The sequence below is a fragment of the Mercenaria mercenaria genome, chromosome 3, assembly GCF_021730395.1.
Source record: "Mercenaria mercenaria strain notata chromosome 3, MADL_Memer_1, whole genome shotgun sequence".
Lineage (NCBI taxonomy): Eukaryota > Metazoa > Mollusca > Bivalvia > Venerida > Veneridae > Mercenaria > Mercenaria mercenaria.
In genome coordinates, this window is record NC_069363.1 from 87,456,047 (window position 1) to 87,473,034 (window position 16,988).

The 16,988-nt window shown below is 33.7% G+C and overlaps 1 protein-coding gene across 1 annotated transcript in view; it reads left to right on the forward strand.

The window, feature by feature from the left end:
* LOC123525624 (uncharacterized) overlaps nucleotides 1-16,988 on the forward strand; it is a 135,189-nt gene that overhangs the window by 6,189 nt on the left and 112,012 nt on the right. The window contains exons 2-4 of the mRNA XM_053539166.1: nucleotides 771-841; nucleotides 8,607-8,629; nucleotides 12,652-12,729. Of these exons, the coding sequence (XP_053395141.1) occupies nucleotides 12,721-12,729 (9 nt within the window). The 5' untranslated portion in view covers nucleotides 771-841; nucleotides 8,607-8,629; nucleotides 12,652-12,720. The remainder of the gene's footprint in view (nucleotides 1-770; nucleotides 842-8,606; nucleotides 8,630-12,651; nucleotides 12,730-16,988) is intronic.

Below are 16,988 nucleotides of genomic sequence, written 5' to 3' on the forward strand. Positions count from 1 at the left end.
ACAGTTATACTGAGCTCTTGTAGTTCTAACTTGACCAGCGTTCAATTGGGAATATTGCACAGTCAATATACACGAGGCTTGTTCCATATCAAAGACAATTTAAATGCAAGTTGCCACAAAATTCAATGACGCACGCTTCAGACTTTGAATAATTTAATGTTTTAGGGTACCTCTTTCCTTTCTGCTGATTTGTTTAATTGCTTATCTGTAAACCACTAGTTTTATGTATTCTTATACCAAAGTACTGTGCAGTAAAACCTGTCTATAAAGACCACTCTTGGGAGTGCCAAAATGTGGTCTTTATTTTGAGGTGGTCTTTATTCAAAGGTTAAAATACACTGTAAATGTGAAAATGGGAAACAAAAAAAAAGTGGCCTTTAGAGCCTGGTGGTCTCTGTTCAGAGGAGGTCTTTAGCATAGGTTTGACTGTATTTAAGGGTCACGCATAATACCACAATATATTAGACTCTCAGGAAAATTTATGAAATTTGAAGAAGTTGTAACTTGGTTTCTTGTTTTATACTTCCTGTTGCTGTTGTATTGTTTTGTTTTCAATATATTTTATTTACTTGGATAGCGATATGTTATAAAATATATATTTCACTTGATGTAAAACATTGTATTTTTCAAACTGTTCTATGAAAAAAATCAATTTAAGCTTGAATGTCCTCTGATAGGTATGCATTTTTAACTCGAAAGTTGATAAAATCATGTTAAAATAGAGTGAGAATAATATTTATAATGCCAATATTCAATTCTATATTTGGCAGATCACTGAATTGTATGATGCAGCTAAACAAAAATGAGTCTAAATAGTCTACATAAGAAAAAGATGACAACGGTAAGTTAATTTATTTGCATCAGTTTGCAAACAGAACCATAAGATACAAATGGAGACTATGACGAGGGAGACTATTAAAGTGCTTATATTATCAGTTGTGTTTAAATCACATTTAAATTACGAAATACGCTTCAGAGTAGTATTAAATTATTCTTTAAAACACCAATTTGTCAGATACTATTTGGATAGATATGCGGGAATAAAAGGTAAGAATACTTTGATTGTAATGTTGGTGAAATTATTAACCGAATTATTTGAAGACAAACCTGCCTGTAAAAACCACTCCTGAGAAATAATACATAGGGATCTGTTGCTGACACTTTATCTCTCAACACAGGTAAATTCAAACTGGAAGGAATGAGTGAAATTTACAAGCAGTTTATATATATTGTGGTGAGCTTTATTTGAAGGTGGACTATAACACAGAGTAGACTCTTCAGTTTGTTATCTTGATAACTCTTATCAATTAGTTTTCAGTCCACAACAAATAAACATTTAGAATAGGTTCCATACATGCGTTGTTTCCAGACAAAGTGTAGTATGCAGACACAAAAATCCCTTTCGTCTGTTTTAAAAGTTTACGCGAATTACCTTTTTCTTGTTTCCTCTTCTTCGGACCTTGCCTTGAAAACAGTGGAAGAGAAGGTGATGAAACTGACCAGTTCCTATATACTTATCACATGTATTCAATAATACAAATTGTTTGCTCTTGTTTTGGCAACTTTTAGGCAAACTATTTACTTCGGCGGGAAATGTAAATATCCAACATGGCTTTTGTTTCAATATTGAGCCTTTAATAGAGAAACAGTATACATTTCCGTGAATTTCTGACAGAGCATAGTGGATATAACAAGAGACCACGAATTTTATTTGGGACATCTTTTGCAATATTGCTTTCTAACAAAAATAATATCAATTAATTAAAGTATGGCTAATAATGTACCATTTAACCAAACAGATTCTACTTTAAAAAATTCACCCTTATTTTTGGCTGGTGTTTGCCTAAAATTGACGTTAGATTTACAACGGGGTAGGGATAGGTAATTTCAAATATATATTAAAGTAGATCAGGTTTGGTTTTGATATTTTCCTGACTGATACATATAACGATAAGCTATAACTGAAATAAAAGTTTTTAAGATAGCACTTTATATTATCTACAAAATATAAATAATAAGAAAAACAACAACAAAAAATATCAAAATTCACAAGTTTTTGACAGTTTTATCTTAATAAATCTCTTAGATGCACGGTGACCCCAACTTCTTTTCTTTCCATTTTGAAGCATTTTTATGTTTCATTACAGCTGCAAAATATTTTGAAAATCTAAACGTCAGATTGTTTTGTAGATCGAAATACGTTTTTTTTTCCATTGAAAATGATGTGGATGGGGTAATTATGTCAACATGTAAAAATGAAAGAGATTTGTTAGTGACATTTATGCTTATATAATACTGACATCACCTTGTATTCATATTAACCTGTAAGACCCAAAATCCCTAAAACGTTAAGTGGGATATTATATGTTTAACAAAGTACCACTATTTGTTCAATTTTACAACATTTCAGAAATGCTTAAACAGAGGGAGAAGGAAATGCCCTATAAAATCAAAACGAGTTCGGTGACCTGTGTTTTTTCTTCTATTGTTTGTCTTAGAAACTAATGTTCTCCAAGCTCAAGGAGTATGAAAAAAATCTTAACGTTAGAAAAAATTCGTTCCTACATCCTTAAAGATGGAGTGGTCAATATAAACATTCATTCTTGGGACAAACATATGCTATGCTAGTACTGGTCTTGAGTGAATCATACTACGCTACTTTAATAGCTGTCATTAAAGACCAGATAAATGACCTAGAATATTTTGCTTAAGAAATAATAAATCTGTTCCTATATTTTATCAGTTAATAAAATATGGGCAGGAGTTTGGATGCGTATTAATTAAATCACGAGTGCGTAGCACGAGTGATTTAATTATTCGCATCCAAACGACTGCCCATGTTTTATTAATTGATAAAATTATTGGAACATATTTATTATTTCGATTCTAACAACGCAAATAATTCGCATTTTACAGTACTACATTTTCAGCGTTATACGTCATTCGGGTCATATGCCGTTACAATTTACCCCCTATGGTTAGAAAGTGTTGCATAGCCAATGGAACGTATATATATTTGTTTATTTTTTATCAGAATTTTGAGAAGTATATATAATGTAGTAATCTAACAGCTCGCAAACTAATTATGAACAGAATCATCAAAATAAGCGAGTTGACCCTGCATTACGAGTGACGAGATTAACTTTTATATGACGTCACATCATTATGACGTCATACTTTATGTCATACATTTATGACGTCACCGTTGAATCATAATTAAGCTAATTGAATTCGCTCGTAGAGATCAGAGCGTGTTTTACGGACCTACACATAGGTCAGTATGACTTTTTATTATATTTATGTTTTTGAAATGCTGTTTTCAACCGTTTGGCCCTGAAATAATTCGTATGTAATGGAAGTAAAGTAGAATCTCTTATGTTACAATCATAGGGGGGTGAAATGTAACAGCCAACCATATTTTATCGTAGATTCATGTATAGGCGATTTCGCTATATGTTTATATAGCAATTGCTGCGGATCGTGTTAGAATTCTCCTACAAAATGTTGAGGAAAACTGGCTTCCGTTACATTCTGCAGTGCTAGAGCTTATCACAAGTCAGGACGAGAAAAAAATATTTAAATACAAACGAATGATATCGATGGGAAGTGAGCAGCTAGCTGTTGTAGTAGTAACAGCAGTAAACTGCTACAACTACTGGTAGTTAGAGCAGTTAACTGCTACATCTGACGGTAGTTATAGCAGTTATTTAAAAATACAACAGTGATCACGTATGACGAACAAAAATAATCTAACTAGTGATAGTTAATTTAGTAAGAGGAAACAAGACTTAGCCTATAATTTTCAACAAGAAAATGTAATTACCTACCCTAATATCGTGTCACGAAAATAGGATATACCGATAGTAGCGTAGGATAGTTTGGTATAGTTGAACTCTTTTTATGTAAACCTCGTGGATGAATTTTACAAGCACGAATATTCAATTCCTAATTTATCGTGGTATTTGAACTAAGTAGAGGTGAAAATAATAAGAATTGTACGGCCAGTCAACCAACTGAGTGAGCAGGCATCAAAGTCCGCGCTGAACAGATATTGGCAAGTTTCCGTTGCGACATCTAGTCCCGTTAATGCAGACCCAGGTACCCACTGTGTGGGCGTTTTAGAGAGGTTGGACGTCCACAACGCACAGGTGGTGGCCAACTTGGGCAAACTCTGCGCGGTCTGATGTATTTGGACAGGCAAGCTACAAAACACGTTTTTGCCTCCAGCAGTTGATTGCGTGGGAGTAACCATAAAAGAACCCGGGGTCCGACCTATTGGCCGTTGTAGAGGGGGTCAATCCATGTGGATTTGCATTGAGATCACCCAAGGAAAACACTTGGTTCCTCCTGAGCGGGCTTCAAAGTCGGCCCTGAATGAATATTGGCAAGTTTACTTGGCGAGGTCCAGTCCCGTAACTGTAGAACACGTGGCCCAACCGGATGGTCGTTGTAAAGAGGGTAAAAGCTCATAACGCCGAGGTGGTAGCCATTCTAGAAAACCTCTTGGTTCTGAGCAAGGTTTGTCCGATGGGTTTGGCCAGGAATGTTTCGAAACGTTTTTTTTTTGCATGAAGCAGTTGATTGCGTTGGCGTAAACATAGAAGACATAATATCAGGAGAGGTAATGACGCAATCTTTTCGAATAATTATATCTTAAGTCTTCTTCCTTCATATTAAATATAAACATCAAATGACCGCTATCACTTTTGGGACTATTTGATGATTACTGTTGTGTTTTCAAAATTAACTGCTTCAACTCCCAGCAGTTGAAGCAGTTATCTACTCTAACTGCCAGCAATGATAGCAGTTAACTGCTCTTACTGACGGCAGTTGTAGCAGTTAACTGCTATTAATGCTGTATCTGCTAACTTCACACTTCCCACCGATATGTATTTCCTCCGTTTCTTGCAAAAACAGAAATATTTGATATTTTAAAAATGACCATCAGAACATTTCAGAAGCCAAATAGACAACTCATGTACTGACAGTATTTCATTGATTTTGGGATTTCCGAAATTACAGTCTCAAGAAAAAGTTTCAAAGTTAAGCAGTTTCATTTTGAGCGTAGTCAATCAATTCAAATGCGACTACCTGTGAAGAGCAAATACTGCGATCGTCAGCAAGTGTAGGGAAAAAAAGCTGGAAACATGAATCATGTAGCAGTATATTTTTTTTTTTTTTTGGCGAACAGAACGACACGTGAACTCATTAAAAAGCTGATTTTTAAGCAGCAATGTCTTTAAACGAATAACCAAGTTGAACTTAAATTTTTATTCAGACATGAATCAGTTGGATTGCTAGTTAAACAGTAAAGAATTCAATCAATAAAGGCGTCAAATTACCACATGTCGTCCGACTTGTGGAATATTTGAATTTCCGAATAATTTGTAACAAAATATTTCAATAAGTATGAAAGAATGAAAACAATTGTTTTTTTCACGTGGTTTATCGTATAATTTCCTCGTTCAGATGCTTGGACACTTAACAACTCGGGCTGACGTCCCCGTTCTTCAGGCCAGCGCATCTGAACCGTGACAAATCTGGCAACAAACCACTCGAATGCTTAGACTATCTAATAAACACCGTGAATATGACTGTGGTTTATTAAATAGGAAGTTAATCAGCCTTCAAATCTTACACAATCTACAGTGTAAACACATGAATGAAACACATGCAATTCTGAATTGCAACTTAAGTTATTTCCATATTTATTTCAATATGTAATTAATTTACAATTAAATCAGCATTATACTGTTAACTTAGACCAGAAGTATGCCTATAGTCTTAAAGAAGGAACTTGAGAACGTAGGTTCTGGGATGTCATAAAACCAGTCAATTTAGAGTGTATTTTAAGATAGAGATGAGGAAAGAAAGCTAGTATTGCGTGAAGCAAGGTATAAGGCGTAAAAATATCCTAAGCCGACAGACAGTGGCTGACATAAGGTTGTCTTTTCATGCGAAAAGAACTTACCTTGACACGACAATAATCCACACAATCTCAAATTTCTTTTTTTCTTGCCGTGTTGGCGTGGCGATTTAACAAGAAAACGTTAACTAGAATTTACATTAAAATGACGGCAAATTAAGGCTATTAAATCGTAAGAAATGATAAATCTGTCGTTTATTTGTTGTCGTTTTCAATTGAAATCTCTGAAATTATTTCGCACAATAAAGTCAGCAGAAAAATTTAACATAGCTTAGTCGTCATAATATAAAATGTTTAAGCTCATATTCAATTTAGGTGGGGCCATAGTTGCCGCCTCGTCCATAATTCAAAATATATATGTACTTCCGTCTACCCCGGTGTAAAAAACCCATATAATAAAGGCATCCCCTGTCCTGTTTGCTAATCAAGGGTATAACTCGATCATTTTGATAGTCTTGATATATATATATATATAGTATAATTGTATATACTACTGTATACCCCAGTATAAACCCCGACTATAAACAAAAATAAAAAGAAAATATATGTAAAACATACATTCCTTAAGTGAATACCAAAACTTTGAACCTCAACTACGGAACCTTTAAAATTTAGACAAATATTCTGAACTGACTCAAGATGAAGTGAAAAAACTCATTAGTGAATTGAATACTAAGTCTTCAGAGCTAGATATTTTGCCAACACGTATTCTGAAATCACGTGTATATGAACTCGTCCCTAGTATCACTAAATTGATGACTCTCTCATTACAACAAGGTGTTTTCCTGCGAAATACAAACAAACACTTATTAGACTTTTGTTAAACACCAAACCTTGAACTAGGCTTTCCAACTATCGTCCTGTGAGTAATTTATCATTTCTATCAAATTTGTTTGAGAAAGCTGTAAATCAAAACAGTCTGCATATCGGAAATAACATTCCTGTGAACTTGCGCTGCTTCTATCGGTTAATGATCGTTTAAATGGTATGGAGAAACAGAAAGTCACGGCCCTTATTGCAATTGACTTAAATGCGGCATTTGACACTTCCGACCACGACATTCTGCTAGATGTCCTAAAAGCACGGCATCGTGTCTGCGAAACAGCTCTTCAATAGGTAGACTCCTACTTAAGACCTCGTACCTGTAAGGTTAATGTCAACAATGCATATTCATCAGACCGCCATCTGGAATGTAGTGTGTCCCAAGGCAGTTGCCTTGGTCGGTACTGTATTTTACCTATGATGGAACTCTGCTTGATGTCATTCCCAAATCCATATTATTCTACGGTTTTGCTGATGATCATATAGGAAATAAAAGCTTTCGTTCCACATCAGCTTGCGTAGAATCACAAGCGGCAGGAGACCTCGAACGGTGCGCAGTTACAATCAATGACTGGATGAATAGAAACAAACTGAAAATGAACACTTCAAAAACTGAATTTATTATGTTTGGTAGCAGACCTTAATTGAACAAATGTCTGTTTTTCAAATTCGATTACATTCCTGGCGATGATATCAAACATGAAAGCAGAATTAGATATCTTGGTGCATCTCTTGACGAAACCTTGAATTATAAAGATCATATAAATCGCAAATCTCGTACAGCCAGTACAGTTACGAAATGATTCAAGGTTGTTGAATTACTAATATTATGAATGAAATGAAAAGCAAACATAACGCACTTCTATATAATACAAATCTACCATCCATTCTCGCACTCGATAAACATTAACGATTCAGTACTTACGATGTCATAAAATAATATGAAAGAAACATAAGGTCCTATAAATTGTTTTACGCATTGCCCTTTCATTTTTTTTAAATGCTGCTGCACTTTTTGTGTCCATTTAATATTCTTGGAACATACATCAATTTAATTATAACTATTGTTTATATATTGCCTCAGAAAGTTCAAATAACTTTATAGCCGTCATCAATAAATTGTGAACAAGGTATCAGAGAAAATACATAGTTGCAATGCAGGTTTTTTTTTTCTAGTCAGTATTCAACGCTAGCCTGTAAACAATACAACTATGAAAGGCTCTTAACAACAGTTATTGTTAAGAAATACAAATTTTGCCCTTAAAGTATAATATTTTATTATGTTTAGATTGGGTCAATTAAATTTCTGACAGCATAAAGGCCTGGCTGCTTTCTGACAACTGCATTCGTACTTTGGTGTAAATCTCCGAAGGTGAAGTAAATAAGTTACTTTATTATCTTATTTGTATCCAGTACATAGCTTACTTTACAAAAAAGGCTTGACTACTGGATGTCATATCATAACCTAACTACAACAACATAATTAGGAGCAGCAGACGAACTTTGCGTGTTCCAACAACCTGATAGTGCCACGTGATTTCATCATCTTGAGATTTGTTAATTGTTGAAATATATAGAGAAAGTTATTTTAAATGATTGAGATGCACCTCGACATGTTGCGGTTAAATAATAACCCAGTTTTTGCGACAATAGATGAAATTTTATTACACGTTTATCTAACAAATACCACTTTCAAATTGTTTAAATGACATACCACATCGTTAATTAACAAAACGATTAATTATATGTTATATGTGTTACAAACTTTACGCTTTACGTTCACATATAGACATATAATTAATATTGAGATATTCTGGCGAACTACAATTACTAGAGTTGTCGCATTTATTTTTTCTAGGTGCTGCCGCCATTTGAAATCAGGTGAGAAAATGTTATTTAATTAATCATTTGTTTAAAGTCGCAATATGACCTATCTTGTGTCGGTGCGACGTTAAATCCAAAAAAAAAAAAAGAAATTTGTTTATGACTTTTATACATTTATTTCTTTTTATATTGCTTTTCATAAGGTTTTCCGTATAAACCATAATCATATGTGTTCTGCAATTTTCGACAATTGTATATAATTTAGTTATTGTAAAGTAATCGTTATATGGGATATCAGTGAATTAAACATAAAACCTTTAATAACAGCAATTGTAAATCTGCATTCGCCATAACCGTACATAAAGTGTTGAATCGAATTATGAAAACCGGAAAAATCCTAACTTTCGAGTTAATTTGCTATAAAACCTAAAGAAATGTAAACGGGTACCAGACGGAAAAGATCAAACACATAGTACAAGTAACCTTTCTTTAACAAAAGAAAGCTAACAAATAAAACATAATAATAAATGTTTGATTCACGTTTCGGGCAAGATAAATGTAATGCATTCAGTCTCAAAAGTGACTACATTTGTCAGCAACAATCTCAGTTTCTATCTTCTGTTTATGTGTTTCGTAAAACCTTATTTGGATCTGCAAACATTAAAAATCCTCACAGATTATTATTATCTGCTCTAGTTGTTTACTACATAAAACAATTATTCCTTTGAAGCCAATTTTACTTTTTGAGACCGCACATGAATTTATTTGTATTCATGTAAATATGATCATAATAGGCAAAGTTACGATATTGATTGTGTATTGAATGTCAAATACTGGATAAAGACAATACAAAACATTCAATAAACATGGCGTAATTTGTAAAAGGGTATTGTCAACATGTTTAGAGGACACTTAAAAATATACCATTAACCTCGATCTATAGCATATGTATATATTATATATACAATGTCTATCCACTGTTAATATCATATCATTTATATTAGTTTCTAAATTATGATCAAATGTTTACTCTTTGTTTATTTCTAAATTTTAATAAACGTTTTTCGTCGTTGATTAAATTTCTAACACCAACGATATATACTGAGAGTAGTAAAGCTTCACCATTTTAATTGATTTTAAATGAAGTGCAGCTCGAAAGTAAATGTTCTACAGGGCGTAAAATACCAAACGAAAATTAATAACAAAATAAATGGATCTTTCAATACGTGGAGAAACTGTTTTTCTCACAAGTGAAACGCTGCCAATAAAACAAAATGGCGACAAGTTGTCTTCTGTCTGTCTGTTTGTTTGGCATGTCGGGCAGTCGGCAACTTGGTCGGTTTATAGACCATTTGGTTTCCAACCATTAATTAGAGAATACTTATGTTTACAGTGGTCAAACTTTATATGATGAATGCCTGTGGTTTATAAATGACTCATACTCAAATGACAGTAGAACAAAGGTCAAGATCACATTACAGATGCTTTTTTTGTTTCATCACCAACAAATGTCAATGTAATTCTACAAGAGTGATTGATACTAAGCATAGTAAAATAGCATAAATCAGCCGCCGGTTTCTTTTTGCCACGCCGGTATTTGGCAAATTCAGCCCATATTTATACGCGCTTTACAAATAGGAAAATTGCCTTAAATTATTACATTAACACACCTATTTTAAAGTTAGTATGTTTTGATATAATATCATTACTAGTTATTTTGTAAATAAGTACGAGAAAATTGAATTTGCCATGGCAAAACCGATTTTGCCATGGCAAAACGGTCTTTCTTAATATTTCTTTAGAAACGGTTGGCAGTCTTTTGGGCAAGTGATCACTCTTTCCGAAAAATCTTACTTCAAAGCCCAGTTGCAAACTATTATTATTAAATGACAATATAAGTTAAATACAGAAACTAGTCTGCGGAGAGGTAGAGCTCTTCAGTTTTTGTTTTTATGAACGGCTGCGTAACCTCTAACTGACAAATCGAGCGGCGTTAAACCCAATAAAAAATGATGACTGTGCTAAGTTGGCAGTCACGATTTCTAGGTTCTTCCTGGGGTACGCCCCTTCGGAAAGAGATAAATATATCTCAGGTGGTGCAACCCGACGTACATGTATATGATGTAGCCTTCTATTTTGTCACAGTATCATCTTTGAAGTCTGAAAGTTTTAATCAAAGCTCAAAGGAAAATGAAAGACATAGTATTTAACCTCCATCACTGGAAAAATTCCCCAGGTTCTGCAGCCAAAAAGCATAGAAAACTTGATAAATAGATTGAACGCACTAAAACAAACATTCTGATGGAAGGTTACCTTTATACACTTATTGAATGACTTTTTCCGACCTCGGGTAATATTTTTCACAATTTAACGTCAAGCGATCTATTAAGTTTCTAATTGCACTTCGCACTTTCAAACACGACTATAGCATTTAGTGATTACTAGGTGAAATGTATTTCGATCTTACATGGAAGCAAACAAATATCCTCTGTTCATTTAGAGTTTCCGATAATTAGAATATGTGGTTCATTTTGTGACTGTCTTCTGCTATGTTGAGTTGCCGTGACACAACAACACGGCATAAACAGAACGACAAACACACAGAGTGTTCTGTCATGTTATCATGTCGATGGTACTAACCCACAACAGTATCATAGAAAGCAGAACATTATTATTATACCCAACGAAACGAGATCTCGAAAAAAAATCTGTGAAAATACCAACCTTTATCCTTTATTTGTAGTTTTTTAGGCTGATCACTACCAAACAGAATGTAAGCCTCCGCTAGTCTAGTCACAAGTAGTCCAAATATAAATAGCACTAATCTTTCTTTTTTAGTGCCTTTTCTCAACAGCAACGTGCTTACTTTTACCCTACCGCGTTTCAGTATCAATTGTGTTGTGATATATTTAAAATAAGATACACCAAAATATGACCTATCAGTTATCACACTGCTAGCAAACAATAAAATCAGTTAGTTCTTAATGAAGTCAGCTGCCAGAAGAACCTTGATACGGTCGTCAGAAAGGAAAAAACACAACATTTTCATTATGGCGGCCGATTAACGGGTTCGATTCGGTTTTATATAAACAGTTAATCAGTTTCAAAATTTCGAGATCGTCCCAGCCCTAATCCATTGCGTATAAATGATTACTCAGTTCATTTATTAAAAAAGGAAATACAGAACTACTCATTGCCACTGAAAATGAATAAGCATTTATCCCAACAATGGTGAGACAATCTGAGAGCAAGATTTTGCACTTGTCAATTTCAATGTGCCATCATCAGAAACTTTAAATCATTTCTGTTCCTGCTAGTATTGTATTTCATAATCACTAATATTAAAAACTTTCCTTTAAAAAAAATTGAAAAAGAAAATTGCCATGGCAAAATTGCTATAGTTGAATCTTGCCATGGCCGAATCTTGCCATGGCCAAACCTTTCCATGGCAAAACTGCCATGGCCGAACCTTGCCATGGCTGAATCTTGCCATGGCAAAAATGCCATGGCAATTTTTCGCCATGACAAAATTAAAAAAACTAAGAAATTAATATGGAACATCATATTTCTACCTATACAAACGTTTGGAAATAGTTAAATTCATTTTTTAAGAAAAATGAAAAAAAAAGATTGCCATCATGGCAAAATGAAGTATTTTCTTGCCATGGCAAAATAATTTTGCCATGGCAAAAGACCGTATAGTTTCACAGTTTTCAAATTCAATTTTCTCGTACTTATTTAAAAAAGACTAGTAATGATATTATATCAAAACATACTAACTTTAAAATAGGTGGGTTAATGTAACAATTTAAGGCAATTTTCATTTTTGTAAAGCGTGTATAACTATAGGCTGAATTTGCAAAATACAGGCGTGGTAAAAAGAAACCGGCGGCTATTATAATATCTACTTAGCACAATTCATAATTTTCAAAACGTGTTTCTCAGTATACGTTTACTTAACTTCAACGTTTCTTTCTTCTTAAAAACTGCCAGTTTAAGATTTAATACACGCTTAAACGTGTGTATTCTTCATGCAATACTTACATAGTACTGGTAATACAATGTATATCATTTTTCAGTTGGATGCGGATATGTATGGTACAGATGATTATCCATTGAAAACGTTACTGAGCTAGTACTAGCCAAGGATGACAACGGTATTTATCTCTTATTTGTTATCGCTGGAAGTACATTATAATCAGGACTCTGAGTAACAACAAGTCGCTCTGATAACGAAATTTAGTGCCAAGCAGGTAATACAAAAGATGATATTGACAGTTATAAGTAGCTAAAATCCTGTATTTTTGAGAAACTATTCCTTATTATACTCTACCAAATTGCGAAATCGTATTTTTTTTTCAAAAAGGAGTTCAGTGTGGCGGCGATACATTTCAATGCTAGTTGATGTATTTGCATTGGGAGTGCAGGTTTTTGAAATAAGATTTTGAAATATATTTTCACAGAGTGATAGTTAAATACTCAGCATTTTTTTTTAAAAAAAGGCAATGCAAATGTGTATAATCTGTATATGTTACAATGACATTTTTTATCAAATAAAGGCAAAAAATGCATTTTTAAAAAGATGACAGGTAAATTTGCTATAAAATGTGATTGATGTGAGCCTTAACAATACAAACATATATATATGTTTGTGATCTGTAATGTATACGTAGCAAGAGGAAGACGAAAAGAGTTAGTTCAAGTTCACTGGTAATCGCACACACCTTTCCAGTGCTAATGCTGGTATTGTTGCTTAGGATAGAATATTGTTTGTGTGTGCAGTATTGTACTGTTCTTTCATTTTAAGTATAATATAATCTTTATGTACATACATTTGAAAATACATTATTACGTGCAACATATTTCTTTAAATATACATGCGTGGATTAATGAAATGAAACGGCCAGATTTAGTCAAAATGGCAACCTCTTAAATTATTCAAAGCGTCTACAAACCATATTTTGCGTCTCCAAATTCTTGGAATGTTGCAAATATCATTTTTTTCTCATGAAGGAGGTACATTACCTTGATATTCGTATGTGCACATGCCCTACAGGAAGCTAACGTGACGATTTACGACAGATAGACAGATAGATAGATAGATTTATTCCGGTATATCACAGATGTACAAACATAATGCATACATAATACAGATTGTTAAATGTATGCACAAGTGTTGAACCATGTTATGCACATCAATACCAAGGAAAAGTGATTCTCCCTTATTTCCATTGTGGTCCTTGACATTGAAGACACAACATAGATAGGCATGATTATTTAAATGGAAAGACTCAGTGGTATCACACTTATATAGTATCACAGACCTAGCTTACAACAATACAATTATAGACATAGTGTGAAGCACATAGTAATGATATCATAAAAAAGACTAGAAATTAAAGGTAATATACTGAAGTAACCTATCTGAGCATTTTACTTGTAAAAAAGCAGTTAGATCCAAAAAATATAAAAAAGAACATTTAGGCCAACAAGTGATTTTTGACAGCTGTCTTAAACTGTTTAAAAACTTTAATGCTGCATATTCTGTGGGGAAACTTATTCCAGAGTGTACAACCCTGATAAGCAAAAGACTTCTTACCAAACCCTTTAACTGTAGGGATACAGAAACAGCCACTGTCACTAAAATTTAGCTCAGATGAATCAAACTCGAGACAAGCAGTTACTCTAATTCGCATGGAGTAAACTGGGTTAAAATGTTCCCCCAAATATTCAAGTACCATACCAGACTTAACCTTAAAAACATGACACAAATTGATTTTGTCAACCCTTTTGTCAACCGGCAACCACTTTAAATATTTAAACTCGTCTAGTCCTATATGGGCCATTGGATCCATATTCGAAACAAATCTTATCATTCTGTTTTGGGTTGTCTGAAGTCTATTTTTTAGATATTGTGTCAGCCCCTGATTCCAAAAGGAACAGGCATAGTCAAAGTTACACTGAATAAGGGAACTAACCAATAACTTTGTGGTATGCTGTGTTACAAATTCCACTCACTGACTGTTTCCAGTTCTCTGGAAAGCACAGACTCAATCTGACTTGCTTTTACCTGTTACCAATATGCCAGAATCATCAGCATATAAAAGCAATTTATGTTTGACCACAGCCGACATGTAATTCACATAGATTAAAAATAACAGAGGTCCAAGTATGGACCCCTGTGGAACACCACATGTGATACTAGAAGAAGAAGATAAAATATCTGATACATCGACCAGGTGGTGTCTGTCACACAGATAAGACCTAAACCATCTAATGGCATTATCTCTTAACCCGAGATATTCTAATTTCGTTAATAAAATACCATGGTAAACAGTGTTAAAAGCCTTTTGCAGATCAAGAAGTATCATTCCTACCATATGACCCTTATCCATCTGAAAACGTATAAAGTCGGACAAATGTATGAGACATGTATCAGTCGAAAAACCATGCCTGAAGCCAGACTGAAAACTATAAAGCAATTTTTTATCATTAAGGTTAGCTTCAAGTTGATCATATATTACTTTTTCAAACTTTTTTGAAATGATACTCAAAATAGACACTGGGCGATAGTTGCCAACTTCTGTTTTGTCATTTTTCTTAAATAATGGTACAACCCGGTCAGACTTCAGATCATCCGGCACTACACCTTGTATAATTGACAAGTTAATAACATGAGTAAGAGGACTTGCTATAATAGAGGCACTGTCTCGAACAAACCAAGCTGGTATTTGGTCTAAGCCAGTAGCTTTATAGGCACTAAGCTTATTTAAATATTTCAAAACACTGTTTTCAGAAACGACTAAAAAGGAATAACTATTAGGTTTAACACCTTTATCTCTATAAAAACTTGAAAGAAAATTCTTTCCAAACTTATTATTACACTGTGGAAGCTTCTCAACAAGCTTAGAAGCAACAGTTGTGTAAAAAATATTAAATATTTCAGCTACTTTCAATTTGTCAAAACAGATTTCACCATCAATTTTAAACCTATATTACTAGAAACAGACTGACCTTTCTTGAGATGGAGACCAAGCGATTTTAAAGTTTTCCATAGAGTTTTTGAGTAAGACTTATTTTATTTAAGCTGATCACGGAAATATTTCTGTTTAGCCACATGAATAAGAAACTGAGCTTTATTTCATAACAATTGCAAAAGTTTCATCACACCTATTTTTCTTAAACAAATTATACGCTTTATCTCTTTCATTAATAGACTATAAGATTTCTGTATTAATTCAAGGCTCAGTACGCTGTTTAATACGAACTTGTTTGACTGCAGCAATATTATTCACAACTGACATAAAAATTAATTTAAAATTATTCCAAGCATCAACAACAGTGTCACTGATGATAACTGGACTCCAGTCAGCATTTAATAAACATTGTTGAAAGTCTTCTCTATAATAGTTCTTTAATGAACGCAGTTTCACTGTATTGTGTTAACCAATAAGTTTTTTAGAAACGTTTTTAGTACAGAAAATCATTGGATGATCACTTACAAACAAATCAACAACACCACTCTGTGAAATTCTTTCAGTATCTGACACAAGTATTAAATCAACCGTTGAGCACACTGACGATGAAATTGTAGTACATTCATTTATCAACTGGGATAAATTGAACATTTCAATAAATGCACTGACATTTTTTTAAGAGAACAATTGTCTAAGCTCGCCACATTTGTATTAAAATTTCTAAGTAAAATATGTTCAAACTCATTTAAATGACTAGAAGATTCACAAGAGTACACAGATTCTTGTAATTCATAGAAATTTAACTGTTTCGGTGGTCTGTATACAACACCACAATCGGTTTTGACTTTGGCAGTAAAACGTCTATCCATGTCGCCTCCAGCTCATCATGACTGAGATCTTCCCGACCATTAAAGGCAATGTCACTACGAATATATATGCATACACCTCCTCCTTGTCGATTTCGGTCTTTACGTCGAATGATATAATTATCAATATGAAGTTCAGAATCACATATTGTATCATCAAGCCAAGTTTCAGTTAAACAGATACAGGCTGCACTAGTTCTTCTACATAATAAACGAATTTCTTCTAGTTTTGAAGAAGCCTTCTAATATTCAGATGTATAAAGTGTAGACCTCTGTTCTTAAAACTTTTGATTTTTTCACTATATTCTGAGGAAGAGTTCTGCACTGTAGGACTTGGACATGGATGTATGTCGCCACACAATGACAAGCATACAGGTACAAAGTTACTAGTACTACTGGATTTCATCACGATACTCCTCTGCTTCCTTGCAGATAAATTATAACTAGTTACAAAGTTTTCATGAAATGTCAAGTGTCCCATAGATATTACAGGATCGATCTTATTGTAAAGATGGTGGGTGGGGTAATCCGCAAAAAAATCAACGGCAAAAATACACTCGCTGGCACGTATAC